At 40.6% G+C, this 24,706-nt stretch overlaps 1 protein-coding gene across 6 annotated transcripts in view; it reads left to right on the top strand.

The window, feature by feature from the left end:
* Positions 1 to 24,706, top strand: part of GRM8 (glutamate metabotropic receptor 8) — a 735,586-nt gene that overhangs the window by 457,643 nt on the left and 253,237 nt on the right. For all 6 annotated transcript variants that reach the window (XM_070425024.1, XM_070425027.1, XM_070425023.1 and 3 more), the window contains exon 7: positions 10,060 to 10,260. In XM_070425024.1, the coding sequence (XP_070281125.1) occupies positions 10,060 to 10,260 (201 nt within the window). The remainder of the gene's footprint in view (positions 1 to 10,059; positions 10,261 to 24,706) is intronic.

The following is a 24,706-nucleotide window of genomic DNA, read 5'->3' as shown; positions in this document are numbered from 1 at the left end:
CCATGCCCATTCTGGCCAACCCTCTCTCACACCAGGTGTTACTGACAAGCAAACACCTTCCCTATGTCATCCTAACTTTTCTGGGGCATGTGTCTAATATTCCCCTTGTTGGATTCCTCCCCCAGGGAACATGCCTATAATACCTGGCATTCCCTTTGCTCCTTTCCTGTTATTAATAACTAGTTAATTATAATGCTAACATGATTGCAATGACTAGAAAATGTGTCAGGGTGAGGACATTGGAAGTCTTAGCTACTGAAGTGGGAATTATGAAGGGAAAATTGGGTTCTTTTGTGGGAGAGCTTGAGTTTTCTATTTATCAACAGTTTTATACACTATTGTGAATCAACATTTGTCCCTAATATGCATGATCTAAGATAATTATGGGGAAAAAAAATGTAACTGTTTGAGTTTAATCAAGCCCTTTTTTTTTGTTTGTTTGGGGACTGAGGGATATAGCTAAGAAATAACTTCCTTTTCTGAATGTTTTTTGAACTGGTTATGTTGCTCAAGAATACATTCTTATACTTATTTGCCTCTCACCTTTGGATTTTCAGTGTTTTAAAAACCTTAGGGCATTGTATGGAAAATTTAACACCTGGAGGGGACACCTGGCACTGGCCTGAAGCATTTTCCATTTCCTGCCAGGCACAAAGGAGACACGTCACTGTGGGCTGAGGTGGTAGCACTCTTCAGTGCTTGATTTACAAGTGTCTCCTGATGTGTCCTCAGGCAGCTAAGAGCCTTCAATTCTTGGGACTATAGTTAAATTACAGAAGAAAATGTAGAGAAGGTGATTTTCATCAGAGAACCCTTATCTTCTCATTTATTTTCTCTGTCCTTTGTAAATAGATAAGGCTGAGGCTGAAGTTAGTCCATTAGTTCAATACATCTGTTTATACAAGTCCTTGACAAAACCTACTGTAGAATCCACAAAGCAGAACCTTAGGTGTTAATGGAGTTCTCGTTTATTTTACTTGATGATATTTGCCTAGAGAAATCTTATAGATTTATGAACACACACACACACACACACACTCACCTTCCAAAGCTAAAATACTCTATTAATTTTTAATTTTTATAAGTATAAATTTATAAGCCTTATTAGCTTTGGCTTTCACCACAAATATCTAATTATCAGTATGAGTCAGTGTTTCTGTAAAATATTATTTTATTTCCACTACTCTTTATAAACACACACACACACATACAAAGAATCTTCATTCACTACTTAATTTAGGAGACAAGCCAATCATGTCCAGTGGCTGAAAATTAAACAGGAGTTAAAAGAAGTAAAAATTAAACCTGAGGTAGAAGAATTAATTAAATAGAATTTCACAGAGGAGGGACAGAGTAGTCGTACTGGTAGAGGTTTTGCATCAGACCTGACAACAATTTACTGCCATATATGTGTGACCTTAGGTAAATTCTATTTTTTGAATCTTAGTTGTTATTATTTTTTAAAACATATTTTTATTGATATCAGAGAGAAAGGGAGAGGGAGAGAGAGATAGAAACATCAATGATGAGAGAGAATCACTGATAGACTGCACCTGTACTCCCATACTGGACTCAAGCCCACAACCCGGGCATGTGCCCTTGACTGGAATCAAACCCAGGACCTTTGTCCACAGGCCAACGCTCTGTCCACTGAACCAAACCTATTAGGGCAAGTCTTAATTGTTTTATATGTGAAAAAGGGAGTAATAATAGTTTAGGAGTAAAGAGATACTATTTGTGAAGTGCCCTACCCATTTTAATAATTTGTGTCCTCCTTCCCGTTTACTTCTCTGATCTTATTTTCTATAATATTTTTTCTTTAACCATTATATCAAAATAAACAGGGAACTGAAAACTTTTCTCCTTGGTGAGAAATCAGACCCAGTATATAGCTCAAGTCTAAGAATAATGAATATGTGTGGTCATTAGGCAAAAAAACCCCTAGGCTGATATTTGACTTTGTGTGTGTGTGTGTGTGTGTGTGTGTAAAATTTCCAGATCCACAGCAGCTCAGTGACTAGATATTCTAAACTATTTTGAAGAATTGAACTTAGTGGTATTTGTTCTGCTACACCCTTATGTAATTTTCAAGTGACGTTAGAGAGTGAAAAGAGGAAATAAGAGAACATGCCTTAAAAATCAGAATTTTACACTGAAGGTGATACTGTGGTAATTAGCTAGTTAATAATAACTAGAGGCCCAGTGCAGAAATGTGTGCATGGTTGGGGTCCAGCCACCAGGCCCCAATCAGGGTAGATCAAGGCCAAGTCTGTCCGGAAAAGGAGACCACAGGAGGTTGGCTGGCCGCCTGCCCCACTCAGGGCCGTGCTCGCTGCGGGGAGGGGCCATAAGTGTTTGGCCGGCTGGCCCTGCCCCTGATCAGAATGGAGGGGCTCATCAAGGGCAGAGCTGGTTGGGGTGAGGGGCCCTGGGCCCATCAGGGTGGTGTGGCCCATTGGGGGCGGGGCCTGCCTGGGGGAGGGGCTGCAGGAGGTTGGCCAGCAGGCCCCACCCCCTGATTGGGTGGGTTTGCTGGCCACAGTGGGAGTCATACAGACCGGTTGTTCCGGTCCTTACAGTGTTCTGGTTGCTGACTTTTATATATATAAATATGAAAGGAGCAAAAGGGAGGCCAGATATTATAACCCTGGCCATCTGGGCAGCTTCACCAGGAAGCTGCAACTTCACACTCACCAGGGAGCCATGGGTCCCTTCCCTGCAAATCCCTCGGGGGAGGGGTCAAACAAAGGGAACATGGATTCATGGGCAGTGAAGTCAGAGTGATCTAGGGAGCGTCAAACCTGGGAACAGAGGGGTGGGCCAACTGCAAGCCTGTGAACATTTGGAAATATATAGTCCCCCAGACAACAAAACCCTCTCTTGGCTCTCTTGTTTCTCTGGTTTTGCTCCTGCTGCCTTGTATTTGCCCCTGTTCCTAGAAGCCACATGGCCAGTGGTCATGTGGACCCTACACACCATGGACTGACGGACTGCAGCTGGGAACACAAGTTAACCTAACCTGATGCTGGATTGGACTATGCAAATATGGAATGGAAACTGGGCAACGGCTTTAATCCTAGTCCTGCTAAAGACACAGCTGGACGTCTTCCTTGGCCTGAGGAAGGGAAGAGGGATGTTGGAAACCCAGGGATGTAATTTCATGCAAATAAATGCCACTCATTCTCACATGTGAGTCACAGAAAATCCCTTTTCTTGTGACATTGCAAGAACCCCACTTTCTCCTGGCTCCCCCGTGATAACAAAAAGATCCTAATTGATCATCTTGTTGAATCCTCTAATTCCTTCTGAGAGGTAAGCAGTTGCCAAAAGTATTATGAACTGAACAAAGACACCAAGTCAGTTCCTTGTAGCCTGAGAACTAGAGCTCAGAGTTTTAACTTCTCAGGCCACTGGTCTTACAGCAGCCCTGCACAGAGTGGCTAACGTTATTGCAATGTTATAAATAAGTAGCCAACCATATTACTATTCCATGATTACTCTAAATATTTGGACTTTTTATTTAAATAAAATTCAATAAATTTAAATAAAGTCTATAGTATGGTAGAGGAGGTAATAAATATTACAGAATATTATAATCAGTCATTTTAACAGGTGCTGATGCATTTGGGAGCTGTCATAAACTGAACCTTCTTATTGACCTGATTTCTCAAATTTTGTTAATGGTGTCAATATCCTACTACCTAGTCTCAAGAGTCCTTACTCCCCATATTTAATAATTACCTCTAACCCTTACTCTCAGGTTTAATCAGGTGTCCAAATACTGTCAATTTGACATCTGAAATGCATTTCTCTCATTTTTCTGTTCCACTGTTTCAGCCCTTTACTCCGCCTCCCAATTTGCATCTCTACAGTCAATGTTTCCTTCAATTTACTTTTCACATCATTCCCTGAAATAATTTTAAATACCAGTCTTGGCTTTGTTTCCAACTGAACAAAATTCAGTATTTAAACTCGGCATTTACAGTGCTCTTTGATCTGCTCACTGCTAATTTGAAAATAAATCATTAAATATCACCGCTCCAGCCAACCTTGAGTTGACCTTTTACCTGATGCTTGGAGGCTAAGGAGGCATCTGGGAAGGAATGAGGAAACTTACAGAGTGAACATCTAAGTGAAGTCCTGTGGTTTGGGGATCTCATGTTGTACTCAAGGACCTGAAAGTGGAGCAGAGGGAAGTGGGAACCAGCAGATCTGGCTAGAACAGTCAGTGATGGCGAAACTATGACACGCGTGTCAGAGGTGACATGCGGACTCATTATTTTTGGTTGATTTTTCTTTGTTAAATGGCATTTAAATATATAAAATAAATATCAAAAATATGTCTTTGTTTTACTATGGTTGCAAATATCAAAAATTTTCTATATGTGACACGGCACCAGAGTTAAGTTAGGGTTTTTCAAAATGCTGACACGCCGAGCTCAAAAGGTTCGCCATCACTAAGAGCAGTGGTTCTCAACCTTCTGGCCCTTTAAATACAGTTCCTCATGTTGTGACCCAACCATAAAATTATTTTCGTTGCTACTTCATGACTGTAATGTTGCTACTGTTATGAATCGTCATGTAAATATCTGATATGCAGGATGGTCTTAGGCGACCCCTGTGAAAAGGTCGTTCGACCGCCAAAGGGGTCGTGACCCACAGGTTGAGAACCGCTGGGCTAGAGCAATGGGGACCCAATTAAGAAGGTTCCTTTGGAAAACATTCCCAATTGAAGGCCAGGGTTCATTCAGGATAGTGTCCAAGGCCCTATGAGTGGTGCAGCTGGCACCTGACCCCAGGACTGCCTCCCTGGTCAGTCCTCTTTCTCCTGTGGCAGCAGCCTCATCAGTCAGTTTGTCTTTCTGCCTCACCGCAGGGCCAGTGTTCTCATCCCTCTGCAGTTTGGGCGGTGTGCACATTTCACTTGGGTATCCTAGTGCTTAGGAGATGTTCCTGTGTAATTGAACATCTTTCCCATCCTCCCCCTATTGTGTCCTTAAAACCAAATCCATTTAAATTCAGTGAAAGATGATTTTATATTTGCTAACTTGATGGCGATTACTTTTGAGTGTGCAGTGCGGTTCTTGGCATGTTTCTCACTGATTTCAAAGTCACCCACTATGCAGTTATAACATACATGTTATATTGGGAACAGTTTGGTTCCATATGCATAACTGTATTTCTTCGTAGCAGCTCACAAATTCTCTTCTTCCCTCTTATCATTCTCTGCACAGCAACTGCAAGGAAACGATTTAATTATTTAAAACAGTAGCTACATACTTAAAAAGTCAGGGAGGAACTAAATAAAGAAATACTTTTAAGACACAAATTTACTAGTAGAGTGTGGGATTATTTCTACTACATGCTAAAACTGTATTAAAAATTCAATCAATTGGATGTTTGCTCTCCCAGGAATAAAAAGACTGGTATGACTTTAATTCCCCCTCACCCCACTGATGTGACCAGCTGCTTAGTAGACCATCACTACATTAACATTAGAAGCTTTATATGCGTAATTTCAGGAGAGGAAAATGGCCCTAACATCTCAACTTACAATACTAAACTGTATCCTGAGAAATTATTAGAAAGCAAAGTTCAACAACTATATGTCAGTCAAAGAATTTAAAATTTATGTCAGGCTTATTTAGGAACTCACATTGTGATGTAGACAGCACTTTGCAAACATGAGCAAATTTGCCTTTATAGTAAGAGGAAGCAAAAACCGAGAAGATACCCAGGATGTGTGAAAGGCATTCACTAAGGTCCGTGGGCCATTGGTTGGACCAGTAAGAATTTTCTATGTGTCCAGGAACATGAGATACTGTTAGAAGTTTTAGATTTTATTAACGAACACATACTCTTGCAATTAAATTTTTGTGCCTGACTTCATCTACCACCACACAAACACTTTGCTACATGCAGTTAATTTTAAGCTATACACTAAAAACACATTACAACTTTACAATCAGTATTTTAAATGGATGACTGACATACAGCCTCTGACAATATTTAGCACTTTATAGCAATACATTAACGCTAACTTTAGAAACTATAGCATAATGAAATTTTACAGCCAATTAAGTTGATGAGTCACTGTCAGCTTTCTAAGTTCCTCATTTAGATGAAAGAGGCAAATGGATATAGAAAGTGAGGCACAAACTAGTTCCTATAAAATTTTAAGTATCATCACGAGATCGCAATGTTAAGGAAGAGAAAAATACATTGTCTAAACAGCCTGAAAAAAAAATCAAATAATTTCTCTTTAAATTTAGAAATAATATAGTGGTCAGTCTTTTAATTTGTCACCAGGTGCTTACATTGATTTAGAAAAAAGACTTATCATGTCCATCGACTCATGTGACAATAGTCACTGAACAGCCTTCTGACCTTTTTGTCCCCCTTGTTTTCTTAGAGTTCTTATGAGAAATGTTTGTCCCAAAGTTGTACCAGCTTGCTATTTTTGTTCAAACAAAGAAAATCAAGAGATTGTTCCTTACTGAATTTTCCTCAAATGATATCAAAGAATTATGGTTGAACGTCATAGCTCTAAGTCATTTCTGCTCTAGAGAGGTTAGAAGGGACTTACAGAATTCCCCCACCCCCCGCCCCCCAAACAGAATTTGGATCTGAGCAAAACCTTTTGTGTCCCACCAACTTATAAAGTTTGTTGGGGACTTCCCAGGCCGGTTTGGCTCAGTGAATAGAATGGAGGCCCACAGACTGAACGGTCCTGGGTTCAAATCAGCTCAAGGGAAATCACCTTGGTTGCAAGGCTCCAACCCTGGCCCCGGTCTTGGGTGTGTGTGGGAGGGTTGGGGTGCATGCGGGAGGCAGCCAATTCATGTATCTCTCTCAGATCGATGTTTGGATGTTTGTCTCTCCCCCGCTCTCACTAAAATAAATAAATAAATTATCAATGAGAAAACCTCCCCCCGTGAGGATTAACAAGAACAACAACAAAAAATTTGTTGGGGATGAAAGTCCAAGTTTGCTCTGACATACTATAAAAGCAATTTCATGAGCAGAGGGCTAAATCTAATTGTTTAATACGTGAATTATGTCCAATGCTATTTTAAATGGATTTTTAATCAAAAATATATATATTCAAATTTTTACTGATCTATATGATTCTTGGTTCTGAAACTCCTGCATGTCTTATGAGTGATACACAGCATGAGCCCCAGGAGAGAGAAAACACCCCTCCCTCCACTCCACTCTGCGTGGCCCCACCCCCTACCTTTCTCTGTTCCATCACTAGCGCCTGGCTGAGGTTGGGGGTTCAGTGCTTGCCAGATCCTGGTAGGAGTAGGAGGCAAAGGAGAGGTTCTCCTGCCCCCTACATTTTCAAGGTCGCTTCATGGATAGCAGTCTCACTACGAGATATTTACTTCCCCAATTTCTTCCCCATTTCCACTAATGCCTCTCCTTGCCTGGGGCCTGTCACCAGCTCCCCTCTCCAGCCCCCCCACTTCCCATGCCTGCCTGACCAGAACCACCTTACCTCTTCCACAACGGCGGTCAGCCCTGGACTTCACCCGTGGATAGGCTTCTTCGCAGTGATGGTGTACCACTATAAGTAGATATTTGAGTCTTATCTCAGTAAATGTCCTGGCCATTTTCCTTTTGTTCATCAGCACCCATGCTGGTCTGCTCAGGGCTATCCAGGTTTTGGTTCTATATCCTGAGAAGCTCTTACAGTCCTGGACTAACCAGGGTGATTGGTTACCAGATAATATCTTTAAAGAAATAATTGAATTATTTAGGCTTCTGTGACCATTCTTCAATATGCGTTTACAAATTGTCTATTTTGTAGTTAAAACTGCAAAACCAGAATGTCCCCTGATGACGTTCTGGACATGAGCAGTACTGGCCTAGAACCCAGGAGACAAAGTGCCACACAGAGGTCGGGAGAGGACAGTGTCCCCACACCCGCATGGATCGTAGCTTAGATCATGAAGCTAAGGCAGGTTGAAGGAGACGATACACCTTTTGGCATCTTGAAGATGTTCTCTGTTAGGTCTGCCCCCTCTCTTTGTGCTCCCCAAACTGCACAACCCCCAGTACAAAGTTTTAGGGAGATACTGATGTAAATTCTCTACAATGATACCCTGGTTTTAAATTGACTGAGTTTGACATGGAAGCAGACTACCTAAAGATAAAGTAAGCGACTGGAAATGTGGGCTAGATGTTAGGTGATAAGAAAGTCCTAGAAAACTAATTTCCAGAAAGCTAGATTTAAAAATGAGTTAAATTGACTTGAACCATGTAACTAACATTTTACATTACTATTTATATTTCTAGACCATAAAAATAATAATAAGTAAAGGTTTTGAGAATGAATGGATTCTGAGGTTGAAAGGGGGGAAAAAGGACTCAACCTTGAGGAATGGAAAGTTGAGGCATAAAAAAAATATTCACAAAGACATGGGAAAAGGAGGAGCAGAATTCAGCATCATGACAGACTAATAGGAGTTTACTAAGAGCACCGACCAATAGCGTTTATAGAATGGGTGGAGCAAGGGATTGAGACCGGAGGAAAATGTTCAATGATTGTATGAATAAAAATCAATGAAATGACCACTACCTTTGTGTAGAAGAAAGCCACTGGTTCTATTAGAGTGTAAAAGAACATTTTATCAGTGTATAAAACAACTATTTCAATTCAACTCTCTAAATTCAGAGGCTAGATGAGCTAGTGTGAAGAAAAGAAGTATTTGTTGCATTTCAAGACTATTTATTACAGGTTACTAACTGGCATCTATGGGAAGGTTTAAAGTGCTTGCTTTGGGTCTCCCTAAGTCTTGCAGGATGCGTAAAGTTAGGGAAGGGGTGTGGAAGTGAGAGGAGTTCCCTTTGTCATCCTCAGTAAACCCTCAGGGTTCTTTCTATAATCTTTTTCTCGTGTGCCCAATGTTCTTGTCATCTCTATTTTTCTGGGGGTTGAGAGAATTTTGGACTTTGAGTCTGAGACCTGGGAATGGTTCCCATATCTGCTCTATATGTTCATAGTAAATTTCACCCCCATGTGTCTCAGTTTCCTCATCTTCAAAATGAGAATATTGGATGGTAACTCATAATGCATCATTAATTTTAACATTGAATTTATCTTCCATTTTTAATTCTATCCTTTAAATGATATCTATCACATTAAGTGATAATCCTCAATGTCAATTCTCAGCCTACTTATGCCTAAACATAGGAGCAATTATTCTGAATGATATTCATTTTGAGAGCTCTACATCTTTTTAATAGAAAATGAAACTAGGCAATTTATGGGGATCTCATGTACAGCATAGCGACTATAGTTAATACAGTATTGTATACTAGAAGTTTACTAAGAGAATCGATCTTAACAGTTCCTGCCACAAGAAAAGAAAAGGCAACTATTGAGGTGATAAATATGTTAATTAACCTTACTGTGGTAATTATTTCACATGATATACATATATCTAAGCATTTGTATACCTTACGCTTACACAATTTTATATGTCAATTATATCTCAATAAAGTTTTTTTGAAAAAAAAAGAGATCAAGAAGAAGATAAATTGAATGATTCTCCTAAAGATAAACAGGAAACATTGTTATTTAATATTTATGAACAGGGCTCCTTAATAGAACTTATTCAAAGCAAGAACAGACCTGGTTGGAGAGAGACCTGACTTTGGGGCACTAATTAAATGATGCAGCTGGAGCTGGGATAGATGAAAAGAACAAGTCTATACATTTTACTTAAAGATTAAGTCACTACCAAAATGACCTCTAATTCCCAGAATGTACAATAGGATATGACTCAATAAGGTGGAAATAAAAGATAATGAAACTATAGGTCTTTTATTTACTTTCTATGTTTTTGTTGCTAATGAACAGAAACTATTTTGTTCTTTCCAAATAAAAAAATTCAATACCCAGTTTCAAAACTTGACTCAGTATAATTGGAAATAAGATCAAATAGTTTTGTCTCATGGAATGTGCCTCAAATGATGGAAACCTTGGCCCTAATGCCTTATTTCCCTGAAATCTAACAGTGCCGATTGATGGTTTTCCTTTTTATTGTGCAGGGCTGGAACGAATTGCGCGGGATTCATCTTACGAACAGGAAGGAAAGGTGCAGTTTGTAATCGATGCAGTGTATTCCATGGCTTATGCCCTGCACAACATGCACAAAGATCTCTGCCCTGGATACATTGGCCTTTGCCCACGAATGAGCACCGTTGACGGGAAAGAGCTACTTGGTTATATTCGGGCTGTAAATTTTAACGGTAAGTTACAACTTTTTGGGGCGTCTCTATTTTAAAAGAAACAGGGTGTGTTTTTCTCTTTATATTTAGAAAATACTCAAGCAGGATGGAAAGCAAAGGTATAGAAGTTCCCCATTTAATCAAGTCTGAAATTTTCCACCTGCTTTTAAATCCCAAACAGGTTTTTTTTTGGAGCTGTTACCATTAATCTGCTCCTGGAAGAAGCAGAAGTTAAAAATAAGCCTCTATCAATAAAAATATTCTACTCAAACATCGCTATTTCAGAACTAACATAAGAGGTTCATTTGGAATCATTAGAACAAATTAGATGTTTTGAAAATGCTTTGTTTATGTCATTATTAGAGAAGGCATTGTGGACATTTTATTTGGAAACCGATTTTAAGCTTTTAAACAGCATGCTGACTTGAGGAAAGTGAGTGATGTGGAGTTGCTGTATATTTACATTTTAAGAGTTCTGTGTTAAGCTTCTGCATCTCCTTTTTCCTTGTATTTCTTTCAATGATTTGGCCAATATGAAGCAATGAGCCGCATCATGTAAAATAGAACTACATACAAGGCAGTATAGATGGGATTTGCCTCCTGCAAAAAATGCTGCTTCTGCGAGTGTCATAAGAACCTGATTCAGAATAGGCTGGATCCACAGTGTTTGGCTGAGAATAGTCAAACAGCCTGTCTGAAGTGATGGAATTATGGAATGCTGTTCTCTTATGAAAGCTGTAACGGTTGCTGCCCATGACTTTGACAATTATTTTCAAATGAAATGATAGAATGCTCCGAGCTGTCTAATTCTTTGTGTTTGGCTGCAATCCACACAGTGGACATGCCTCTGAGCAACGCACAGTGCTGCGCTGTCCATCATAATACACTCCAGTGACCTCAGCTGCCAGCCTTTCTCAAAACAGTGCAAGGTCATCCGCAATTTAGAATTCAAGTGGAAACTTCTTCTTTTGCTTTGTTCACGCAACATGAGACAAAATTTGGTTTACGTTCAATGCAGAGTATTCTCCTTTTTCAGCAGACTTTTTCCTGAAGCGTCACATAACATTGTTTCAGTCCTAATGGGAATTTGAAAATAATTTTCTTGCAATTATCAAGTTGAGCAAAAGAGGAGTGTTACAATATAAGGTTATTTATCCTAACGTGAGATTGGGGAACATTTCATTTATCCAAATTGTTAGAAAGTGGGGAGAAGAATGCAAATGATTATATTTTCTCAACAACTGAAGCTCACCTGTAGAAAATCAGGAAATCTTTCAAAGAAACACTGGATTAAAGCATTTTAAAGATGAATTACCAATTTCTTTTTTATCTTAACTGTAGATAAAAAACCAACCTTTCCTTGATGACTTCATTATATCACACTCTAATAATAATGATGCTATTAAAGACTATTAAACATGCCTTAATGTCTAACCGTTATTAAGGCAATTTGCCTCTAGACTCCAATGATTTCTGATTTCTTCTGTCCACTTTTTATAGTTTTTGCCCTTCTACATGATCAAACTGATGTTGCTGTGAATTTTTTTAGAGCTGATCTCTTCCATAATTTGCTTCTTTCAATCCATTATGGACAGAGAAGCACACATAAAATTTAATTCATTTAGTCAAGAGATATTTATTGAACCCATAGAATGAGTTAAGATTTGTGATGGGTCCTAAAAATACATTACTGGTATAAGCAGTCAAAGCAGACATAAGATTTAGAGTTTCTCAGGGAACTGAGATATAAGGTATCTATACTCATAAAAAGGAAACATGCAAATTGACCGTCCCTTCGCTATGCCCACCAGCCAATAGGGTAAGTGTGCAAAATAACCCAACAAAGATAGCGGTGGCCACAAAGCTGGAGCGAGCAGGAGGCTTGGGTTGCCCCCATCGACAGAAGAAGCCAAGCTTCCCGCCTGCCCTGGTCTCCACTCAAGGAGGGGCTGGGGGACTGGGTCTCCAGGGGGTGTGGCCAGCCTGAAAACGGCCCTCAGCCCCTCACCCAGACTGGCCAGGCACCCCAGTGGGACCTCCCACCCTGAAGGGGGTGTGGCCAGCCTCAGCCCCTCACCCAGGCTGGCCATGCCCCCATGGGTTGAGGGTGCCCACTGGGGGGCATGGCTAGCCTGCAAACAGCCATCAGCCCCTCACCCAGGCTGGCCACACCCCCCCAGCAGGGACCCTCACCCCATGGGGGTGTGGCTGGCCTGCAAACCACCACAGGCCCCTCACCCAGGCCACCCCACGCCCCAAGGGAACCCCCCACCCTGATCCGAGACACCCTTCAGGGAAAACCAGCCAGCCCCCACCCGTGCACTAGGTCTCTATACTAATAAAAGGGTAATATGCTAATTAGACTGGGAGACCTTTCAGGAGACCTTCCAGACGTTCTTCTGGACAAAGCCATGGTGGCGGGGCTGAGGTAGAGGCGGTTAGAGGCCAATAGGGGAGGGCAGTTGTAGGTGATCAGGCCTTTGGGGGGGGCCGTTGTGGGTGATCTGGCTGTTGGCGAGGGCAGTTGGGGGTAAGCAGGCCATCAGTGGGGGTCAGTTGGGGTTTATCAGGACTGCGGGGTGCAATTTGGAGTGAGCAGGCCAGCAGGGGGGCAGTTGGGGGTGAGCAGGCCAGTGGGGAGGGAAGGTGGGGGCTATCAGGCCAGTGGGGGGGCAGTTGGGGGTGAGCAGGCCAGCATGGGGGGGGCAGTGGCGAGTGAGCACACTGGCACAGGGGGCATTTGGAGGCGAGCAGACCGGCAGTGGGGGGCAGTTGGGAGTGAGCAGGCCGGCACTCAGAGTGGTTAGGGGCAATCAGGAGGCAGGCAGGTGACCAGTTAGGAGCCAGCAGTCCCGGATTGCGAGAGGGATGTCCGACTGCTGGTTTAGTCCTGATCCTTATAAACCGGCAGTAGGACATCCTTTGAGGTGTCCCAGATTGGAGAGGGTGCAGGCCAGGCTGAGGGACACCCCCCCCCCCCCCCGCCGTGCACGAATTTCATGCACCGGGCCACTAGTAATTATATAATCTACAACGAATGCTGCGTGGAGAGGTGTGCTGGACTGGGAGTTCATAAGAGGGTAAACTTCCCTACTTTAAGGAGTTATGGACAGGTGAAGTCTGAAGGAGATGAGTGTTAGGGATAAGGGTGAAGCAGAAGGCAGGGCCAGGTAGATCATGAGAGGTCATGTAGGTCATTCTCAAGATTTGTTCTTCATCTTGAGAGCAACAGGAATGTACTGAAGCATGATAGAACTGTGTCTGATACAAGAGTAAGTATACTTCAAGGGAGGATCATGTAAAATGCATGAATTTTAGTGTGTGAACTAAAAAAGGCATCTCTTTGAGGTTCTTGGAGCTTTATTGATAATGCCTTGAAACTTGGCTGTGTTCCAGTAGCTGATGATACAGGGTAAGAGGCCTGAGCATAAGCAAACTGTTATATAATACAGTGGGGCCTTGACTTACGAGTTTAATTCGTTCCGTGACGGAGCTCGTAACTCAAATTATTCGTATGTCAAATCAAAAAGTGAATGAGTGAGACACGTGATGCTGGCCTGATGTTGTGGCGTTCCCTGTGATGTTCTCTGCACCAGCTAGCGGTGGGGTATCTGAAGCTGGCTCGTAACCTGAATTTTAGCTCTCAACTCAAAGCAAAAAATTGGCTGAGAGATGTCTCTTATCTCGAAAATCTCGTTAGTTGGAACACTTGTAAGTCAAAGCCCCACTGTATACAATTCTCTTGACTTTCAGTAATTCTTAGGATGATCATCAGTTTTTTATTTCATTATTGACTTATATATATATTATTGTTCATTTATCTTTAATATCTTGCCTGTCTATGATAAAAGGACACATGAAACTATTCAAATAGAAGTACACCCTCAAAACTACTGAAGGAAGAAACAAATATGGTAGCTAGCGTAAAGAACCACACTGACTTTTGAGATTCTAAAGCAGCCGAAAGGTAAAGGGACATTTAAAGGAACACGTAAGTTTTATTACATGACAGGACCAAGCTTAACTCTTTTTCAGGAGAGAATGAATTTTCTTGGGAATTATTTCTGAAAGAAATGTATCATCTGGGACTTTGACAGCTTACTAAGCAATGCTACTTAACAAACTGTTACAGCAAAAGCAGAAGCCTTCTTCTGGGCTGTTTTGCACATGTACCCACAATCAAAGCTAAGACTGGGATGCTTGTAACACTGACGGATGTTCCATTAAGAGTTTTCCAGGAGAGGGAGATAATCTTACTTGATCTAGATTTACAACTCTTTTGAGCTCTGATGATATAAGGATATTAAGAATAAATAAAGAGCATCTTCCATATACAGTACTCTGCTTTTCAAACTCTCTCTTCAAAAGAGTCCTGCTCAGACACCTAACTTTTCAGGCAGTTGAAATAAGAACTGCTGGGTTGAAGGCGTGGCCGTGGTCTTGGACACTCTACTTCCCCTTATGCTACTTGCCGATTCTGGGGATACCTTGGAAGGTCCCAGTTGCTCTATGGGGCACATCAAATCCACAGATTTAAATATTCTTGCTCTCGCAGGGCTTTCATAGATACTGAAAGTAGACATCGGGAATTTGTGTTCTCTGTTGGGAACCTAGCAAAATAATTAATTAGTTAATTGCATACCAGGCGAGTGGGTTGTGTTGGTGACGGGTCAGTATTCTCACCTCGTGTGGAAGCCAGCCCACTTCCCAAAGACTGGCATGTGAGGGGGTCCTTGGCCAAAGTGCAGTGTCCTTAGGACCAGTTTTGAATCTCCTGGAGAGCAGAGACTGTGCTTGATAAAATCCTGAGCTGTTGACAGGACAACAACAATGTATTGTATACGGAAAGTTTCTTAGCCTATTACCAGTTGTCCATGGATGAGATTTGTAAGGCAAATGTCCATTTTGTATGGTGTAGCCTTCCAGATTTCCTGCCAGGACCAGTAAGTGACAAAATGCAGTCCTAAGTAATTAAAAAATTGACCCATTGGATGGAATTGTTTAGTAATGCCCGGTTTCAATATTGGATGTGTCTGCCCTAGAGTGTAATTTCTGTGTAGAAAAAAATTGTTACGCTGTTTGTTTGTTTTTTTCTAACATTAATGAGATATCTGAACAAACTGCTTTCCATGGCCCTTTTCCATTTGAGACAGTGAAGCCATGGTGTGCAAGGAGACCCTTCTTTGTAATAGCAGGTGAGGCAGCCAGAGCAGCTGGGTGCTGCACACACTGCTGCTGTCAAATGAAAGAGAACTGTTTAAAGCTCCGTCTTGCTGAGATTGTAACCTTGTGTGGACATGCCTACTTAAGCAATGGTTTAAAGATACTTGCTATCAAAGGTCATGCTTCTTCAAGTTTATTGTTTAATTAACAACGTTACAATCATATCAGAATTTAGAAAGATGAGGGATTAGTATTTCAGACCAGAATTATTCTCTGACAAAACAACTAGTTAAAGCTAAAACAGTCAAACAATTAAACTACGGTGTACTGTTTGTCATCGTAGATGTAAAGAACAATGGTGCTTTGATTAAATTTGATCACTCAAACTGACATTATCTCATTGGTGGGAGAATTTACCTGAAGCATAAGCACACTCTGAGTCAGAGGGGACCAGCATTCTTCATGTGTTTCTTAGAACTTTTCTCAACCGCCCATCTCTACCCAGGGAGACAGAGAGAAGCAAAGGCCTGCCTTTTAGGATTAGTTTTATTGCTACCATTGGAACAAAATGCTATTTCTATAGATTTTTTTTAAACCCAAAGATTTATCAAAAGAAAAACATAAAATGAAGAAGAGGAGTTTAGATATTTCAGGAACGTAAGCAGCGATGTCAGTGTCTTACTCTGGTCTGGTCTATAGGCAATAAAATATTTATACTGTACAACTTGTATGAAATCAAAGATTTTTCTGTTGCCATGAGAACTTTATTTATCATAAAAAAGGTGTTGAATAGGATTCCAGAGATCTCCCCCCACTCCTTCCCTCTGTAGTTGAGCTCGAGACCGGTGCAGAGCAGGAGGCAGGGTGGCATACTAATCAGGAGCGTTTGATTGCAGGTAACAGAAACCAACTTCAGCTTGCGTAAGCTAAGAGGAAGAATTTATGAGGGTATGTCAAGAAACCCATGGCAGAATATAAAAGGGCCTAAGAAAAGAACTGGTTATAAGAACTAAAAACCTGTCAGAAGTCCAAATCTCTTTGTGTCTGTCTATTTGGTTTGGTTTTCTTTATATTGTTTTTTCCTTACTTCTAGATCCACAGGGTAGGGTAGTAACAGGCCAGCTATAGTACTTAGGTGCTGTTTGTTCAGGACACCTGCTAAGCTTCACACACACACACACACAGACACACATCCCAATTCCAATTTCTTGGAAACCTGAATCTCATTAGGCAAAATTTGGTTGGATGTCAGACCTCATCCAAAGTATCAGTAGCGAGGAGCAAGTAGTACAAACTTAGCCGTCATGGGGCACTCCTTGTGGATGACAGGGACATTTTAGAAGTTTCTATAAGTGACTTATGGGGAAAGTTTAAAAAAAATTTTTTTAAATTGATTTTGAGAGAGAGAGGAAGGGAAAGGGATAGAGAGATAGAAACATCATCCATAAGCGAGAAACATCATTGACCAGCTGCCTCCTGCATGCCCCCTACTGGGCATCCAGCAGGCAACCCAGGTATGTGGCCTGACCCAGAATGGAACCGTGACCTCTTGGTTGATAGGTCAATGATCAACCATTGAGTCACACTGGCCTGGCCATGGGAAAGTGAGTAGAGAGGTAAAAACCTGAGAGGGGGTAATACTGTGGTCTCTGAATCTCATTGCTTAGCTGCATGGGTGAGTTTTTTGCTAGGCCAGAGGAGACAGTTAAGAGTCACACAGAATCTTTGAGAATCTAGGAGAGGGATCAACTTGGGAATTACTTAATGAAGCCTTCATGTTGCGATTGGATTCTCTAATCTCAGTAGTGAGGTAGTGAGTGGCCTAATCATCCCTGTGCTCAGTATTCCAAGGAAAATATAGGTTTGCCTGACCATAGAGACTGGTATAGAGATGGAACTTATCAGCATCTTCTTTTCTTTAGAAACTTTATTGATTTCATGGACTTACTATTGTCCAATTTGAAACTTTTTTTTTTGCATAAAATGTCTTTAAGTTATCTAAAAGAAGTGTGACTTAATATGTTATTAGGAAATGTACTACAAACACACTACTAGGTCAAATAAAACAATGATAAATATTTCATAAGATTCTGTAAAACCATTTGATTAAAATGTAACCCTCATGCTGCCCTGGCTGGTGTTGGTTGCTCAGTTGATTGGACATCGTCCCATACACCAAAAGGTAGCTGGTTTGATTCCTAGTCAGGGCATATGCCTCGGTTGTGGGTTTGATCCCCAGTAGGGGGCATGCAGGAGGCAGCCTATTCATGTTTTGATCAATGTTCCGCTCTTACATCAATGTTTCTCTCTTACATCGATGTTTCTCTTTCTCCCTCTACCTTCCTTTCTCTTCAAAAACAAACACAAAATCAATAAAATATTTATTGTCCCCCCCAAATTTATACACACTTTGAATAATTATTAATTCCAATGGATTAAATCTGAAAAGAAAGAAACATCAACTGAGCTATATTAGCAGTTAAAATAGGACAATCCGTATATATAACCCTCATTTCTGTTACAAGTACAAACACATACACAAACTAGAAATGTGATAAATATTTAACTTGATAAAGCACATCTCTCTCAGCCTATAACCAATTATATATTTATAGTTATTCCTATTAAAGTGATGGATTAATCCTGTTACTACTATTATTAATACTCTATAAATTTAACCAGTGTGATAAAACATGAAAAAAAGAGAAATTACTAGTAAAAATAAAGTAGCATTATGATTATTTTCAAATTATTTGATCTCAAGATAATTCATTGAAAAATATATTAGAAATAATTATTTTAGGAAGATGGTCAAATATGAAATTAATATGAAAACATTAAGAGCTTTCCTACATACTAGTAAGAAGTAAGAAATAATTAATATATGGATATATGGTAAATGAAACTCTGTTTTCTTCGCAAAAATACTTAACAGATCTTGGAATAAATTGAACTAAAAATATGAAAGACCCATAAGAAGGCAACTTTATCAAGAGACATTCCTTGTTCATAGACAGAAAAACTAATTATAGGACAAATGTTAACCTTTTCTGAATTACTCTGTATTCAGATTTAGTATAATTTAGCATAATTCCAAACAAAACAACAAAGGAATATTTTCTAGAATTTGAAATAATATTTAAAATTTTAATTGTGAGAATAAATGATTAAAAGTAATTAAAATGATTTTGATGAAAAAATTATTCCTACCAAATTTTTAACATTTAAACATAATGTCAAACTACAATAATCAATACAATATGGAACTAGTACCATAATAGGCATATGGTCAATGGAACCAGATAGAAATAGCCAGAAATATACAATGATAATAATTATGTTTATACATGTATATGTACATAAATACATATGAATTTATGATGTGATAATGTGAGAAGCCACGTTCCGCGTGGCTTAGGTTTCGGGGTCTGGAGAAGGGCCATGGGCAAATGACGAGATAAGACAGGAAATAATAATTTGGAAATAATGGGGGGGGCCAGGCGGAGAGTCCAACGGAAGGGGAAGGACTTCACTGGTGCCCAGGCCCTGACAACCTTTTATTCAATTTTAGGTACACGTATTGCCCTTAGTCAGGCAGGCAATTCCGGTAACAGAAAGACTATCTTAAAGGTCAGTAAATATTAATAAAAATTAACTTTGAGACTATTTGGTCAGGAAATTGCTTGAGCCACCATTGTCTCAACTAAACAGTCGGTGCATAGCTCTGGCCCTTGCTAGAGCTCAAGGTTCACGAGCCTTCTGTGTTCCTTGTTTATGGATTTCTGGTAGTGAAGACAATGGGTAGCTTCCAACATGATAATCATGGAATTAGAACTCAGGGGAAAAGACATTTAATTAATTATTTATGTACAGTAAAATCAATGGAGATAATTTCTTCACATAAGAGCTTATTCTCCATTTGGACTTTATTTTGAAGTTAAGTGAAATGAAGAAGCAAGGGAAAAATAGAAGAAAATATAGAAGATGGGAAAATAAACATGTTCGATTTAGTAAAATTTAACACTTTTGAGTATTAGAAGTATCATAAACAGTTTTAAAACAGAATATAAAGTAGGGATAAATTTGGGTTGTTGTGTAAAAAGATAATACCTCAAATATAAAAAGAGTCAGCTAAATTATGACATCTCCAAGAGATCAACAAGCAAAACTTGTCGATGTGAATAAAAGTTTGAAAAAAAAAAAGATTAAGCCTCATTAATAATCAAAGAAAGGCCATTTAATCCACAATGAAAGATTGTTTTTCACCTACCAATTTTACAAAAATTTAAAATTATTGTAGTAATTTTTAATTTTATTAGTTCTCCCAAATATGCTTGGTGAGAGTGGATATTGGTGTAGTTTTTTTGAAGTGTATTTGCTCAGAATGTATATTCTAGGAATATAGTCTAAGGAAATTATTTGAAACGATTGCATTTACAAAAATTTGTTGAAAAATACAACAAAGCAAAATCATAGCTTGTTCTGTTTTTAATTAAAACCCATCAAGAACATGTGGCAGGATTGACTGTGTCTTGGAATCCTCAGCTTTTATCCCGGCTCTGCTACACTTTCCTCAGTGTTCGGAGTCCATCTCGACTTCTCAGCATCATCTTCTACTAATAAGTGGAAGGATTACATCAAAATGATCTAGTCTCTGAGGCCTCTTCCAGCTCTATATTCTCTACAAAAATTTTTTAAAGGTAAAGGTATATTTTAAAAACTTAAGTGCCAATCAGTGTTCTTACTGGGTTTTTTTTAGTTGTTTATATTCATTTTTATCTTTTGTGAGTCATTCATTTTCCCCATATACATTTTAATGGGAGTCATACAGAGTACCCAATAAAACAGCTCGGTGCTAGGCATCAGGATACACAGATCAATAAACTGTGGTTCTGCGAGCTGTCAGAGATCATAGCTTAACAGAGGAGGGGCATAAGCATGTTACCGATTTGATAAGTGATGTGACAGAGGTGTGTCACAAATACAATATAAGGCTGAAAGAATACAACCGGGAATAGTAGGTGACATCTGATTTGTTACAATTAGAAAGTGACATTTCTTCAGGTGGACAAGATAAGAAAAATGGATTCATGGGAGACAAAGCAGTGTAATGGTAGCTGGAAGACAAGGGAAAGCATGTCTTATAGAAAGCTGAGCAGCCACAGCGTAAGAATTTAAGTGAGTGGCTTGGGAACAGCCAGGAGATGAGAATGGCGAAAGGAGCTTGGGCCTGGTTAGAAATCTCTGCCAACCTCTGATGTTTGAATGTGTCACACAGGCCACAGGGAACTGAAGCTTTCTGAGCAGGACAGTGAAGTGCTCGGATTAGTATTGTGGAAAAATAATGACGGCAGCAGTGTGCAGACTGGAGGGAGGGAGATTACAGACAGGAATGACAAGTTAGGAGACAGCTCCAATAGTCCCCAGGAGAGAATCGTACTGAAACGGGAAAATGAAAGTACAAATGGAATGGAAACATGTAAAAGAGGGAGGAAGGGCACACAGAATCATTTCAATGCTGGCTCTGTTCTGATCGCTGTGCTTTGACTAGAAACCAAGAGGTTTCGAGAAATACCTTTACTTCCCCAAATGATCTTTGTAATTTTGTGACAACTCTGTTATTGGAGCTAATTCAGTATGTTAGCTCATATTCTATTGATTAAATTAGCCTGACACTATGTTTTTATCTGCTTGTATAAATAGAAGATGAGATATAAAATATTAAAATATGGAAAAACTGACATAAAATGTCATCTCTAGGAGTTATGATGCATAATTTCCTTGAAATAAAATATTACTTATTTAATAAATAGATATCAAGCAAAGGCAAATGTGATGAAGGGATTATCTGTTAAATTAAAACATTCTTTTTGATAGTTACCTCATTTGAAACAAAATTGAGAAAAACATTAATAATTTGGAAGTACATTATAGAATTTATTCTTGAAACTATAGATCTGCAGGTAGTGAAGTAATTCCTGGAAATAGTTATAACTTTTTAAAAAAATGAATGGCATATATAGTGATATTGAATATGTACAGATAAATAAACAGTCTGTTTTGAAATTAGGTGATTTTTTTTAGTTTCTGACTAAGGAGACTTTATGCTGGTTATAAAATATTGGTCTTACAGTTAAATTGTCATGAATTTTAGCAGCATAATTGTATCTGCCCTTTTTCTCTACTGAATAAGGTGGTAAACTGAGATTTTTTGAAGTCTAATTTCTTTTAGAGTCATGGACAGAACTCCCCTTTCCTCCCACTATGGAGCCAGCATCGAAGAAAAGCTTGAGGCAAATCAATGGAGTTAGTTGCTTTAGTTCTTCCTAGGGTCCTACTCAATAGGCCTATTACATTGGGCTTCTTTTATTCTTATAATTTCTGAATTCCTTCATCCTCGTGCCCAAAAGAAATCCCAGAACCAGAGAGGGTGCTGTGGACTCAGTAACTGAGGGTTAAGGGCTGATTTCTGGTCTAAACAGGGATGCAGCAATGAGCTGTGAATAAAGGATGAGGAAAACAGATGAAGGAGCAGAGAGGATCTGGGGTGAGATTCTGAAGGAATTTATATTTAATGGCTTGTTTTTATATAGTGATCAGAAGCACATGATTTAATTGTTTCACCACTCACGACTTTGTGGCCTTGGTCAAGTAACAAAACCTCATTAAATCCTTATTTCTTCAGCTGTAAAATGAGGATGGTAATAGTATAAATACTTAAGGGTTCCTGTGAAATCTAAATGTAAGCTGATAATCTATAGAAAGTGCTTAATAAAGAGATAGGCATACTGTATCATGCCTATCTGGAGAATCTACACCAGTGATGGCGAACCTATGACACGTGTGGCCTAAGCCAGCAGGTGGTCATTCCCCGAGGGGTCCCAGACTGTGAGAGGGCACAGGCCGGGCTGAGGGACCCTCCCGAGTGCACAAATTTTTGTGCACTGGGCCTCTAGTCTATAATAATAAAAGCATAATATGCTAATTAGACCAGAACTCATTTTTTTGCTTGATTTTTCTTTGTTAAATGGCATTTAAATATATAAATATCAAAAATATAAGTCTTTGTTTTACTATGGTTGCAAATATCAAAAAATTTCTATATGTGACACGGCACCAGAGTTAAGTTAGGGTTTTTCAAAATGCTGGCACGCTGAGCTCAAAAGGTTCTCCATCACTGATCTACACTAATAAAAGACAAAGATGTTAATTGACCATACCTTTGCTATGCCCAAGCCACGCCCACCAGCCAATCAGAGTGACTATATGCAGATTAACCCAACCAAGATGGGGGCTGGCAGCCACGAAGCTGGAGCAAGCAAGAGGCTTGGTTGCCCTGGCAATGGAGGAACCCAAGCTTCCCGGCTGTCTGTGGCCTCCGCAAAAGGCAACAAAGTTTCAATTATAGAAGCTAAATAAATCCCAGATACCTGCTTCCAGCCAGCCTCCACTGGGAGCTTGGGTGGCTGGGGGCTGTGGCCAGCCTGCAAACAGCCATCAGCCCCTCACCCAGGATGTCCACACGCTCATGGGGTGAGAGTCCCTGGTGGGGGGCTTGGCCAGCCTGCAAACAGCCATCAGCCCCTCACCAATGCTGACCAGGCACTCCAGTGGGGATCCCCACCCTGAAGGGGCTGTGGCCAGCCTGCAAACAGCCATCAGCCACTCACCCAGGCTGGCCAGGCACCCCAGCAGGGCCCTCCTCCCTGAAGGGGCTGTGGCCAGCCTGAAAATAGCCCTCAGCCCCTCACCCAGGCTGGACAGGCACCCCAGCAGGACCCCCACCGTGATCCGGGATACCCTTCAGGGCAAACCAGCCGGCCCCCACCCATGCACCAGGCCTCTATCCTATATAATAAAAGGTAATATGCAAATTGACCCTAACAGCAGAGCGACTGGGAATGACTGGTCACTATGACACACACTGACCACCAGGGGGCAGACGCTCAATGCAGGAGCTGCCCCTTCATGGCCAGTGCTCTCCCACAGGGGGAGCTCTGCTCAGCCAAAGCCAGGCTGATGACTGCCAGTACAGCAGTGTTGGTGGGAGCATCTACCGCCTCCTCAGCAGCACTAAGGATGTCTGACTGCAGCTAGGCCTGCTCCCCGCTGGCAAGTGGACATCCCCCGAGGGCTCCAGGCTGCCAGAGGGATGTCTGACTGCCAGCTTAAGCTCAATCCCCCGGGGAGCGGGCCTAAGCCAGCAGGTGGTCATTCCCCGAGGGGTCCCAGACTGTGAGAGGGCACAGGCTGGGCTGAGGGACCCTCCCGAGTGCACAAATTTTTGTGCACTGGGCCTCTAGTCTATAATAATAAAAGCATAATATGCTAATTAGACCAGAAAACCTTCCAGACAAAGCCAGGGCTGTGAGAGAAGCCTGGGTCCCAGGTGACAGATGGAAGCGGGTGTCGGCAGCTAGGGGAAAGAGGGCCTACTCTTGCATGAATTTCATGCATCGGGCCTCTAGTATTTTATTAAAAGAGAATAATGAAGTTTGTACTTGAATCATCTTAAAAGGTGATGAGATGGATAGGTTGGAGGACATGAGAATCTTTACAAAGACATGTGTTTAAAAGCACTGTGTAACCTGGCTGGTGTGGCTCAGTGGTCGAGCATCGACCTATGAACCAGAAGGTCACAGTTGGATTCCTGGTCAGGGCACATGTCTGGGTTGTGGGCTGGATCCCCAGTAGGGGGCGTGTGGGAGGCAGCCAATCAATGATTCTCTCATCATTGATGTTTCTATCTCTCTCCCCCACTCCCTTCCTCTCTGAAATCAATAAAAAAATGTTGTTGTTTTTTAAAGCACTGTGTACAAGGTTCACTAGGAGGGAGGAAAACAAGACAGAAGGGGGAGTGGGTGCTCTGCCTTGGCGCGAGCAGCAAGGTCTCCGGCAGTGTCAGCTTCTTAGAGAGACAGGGATATGCATGTTCCCCCAACATTCTCAGAGGAGATGGGAAGGGCATTCCTGGTGGTATTGGAGTCTGATGAGTCTTGAGGAGACCAAGTGAGGCTCATTCTCTCATTATTTCTTCTATTTCCTTCAAAGTATGTATATTTTTTAAAAGATGAAGAAAAGCATTTAATGGAATATCTCCTATATTATTATGGGTAATTATTTTCTAGTGTTATTTTGTTCCAGAAAGAATCTACCTGAAAATTATAATGAAGACTTGATTATTTTTCTCTTTCAGGTTTTAACTCTTATAATTACATGAAAGTTTAATCAAGAAGTTAGTATGAAAGTGGGGAATATGAATGAGAAAATTCTTTTAATTCAGGTACCTAATAATTACACTTCT

This window comes from Myotis yumanensis, unplaced genomic scaffold (genome assembly GCF_028538775.1).
Source record: "Myotis yumanensis isolate MYYU_CA2020_CCGP unplaced genomic scaffold, mMyoYum1.0.hap1 SCAF_9, whole genome shotgun sequence".
NCBI lineage: Eukaryota > Metazoa > Chordata > Mammalia > Chiroptera > Vespertilionidae > Myotis > Myotis yumanensis.
The sequence above is the reverse complement of the archived record's forward strand: the minus strand, read 5'-3'. Positions and strand labels throughout refer to the sequence as shown.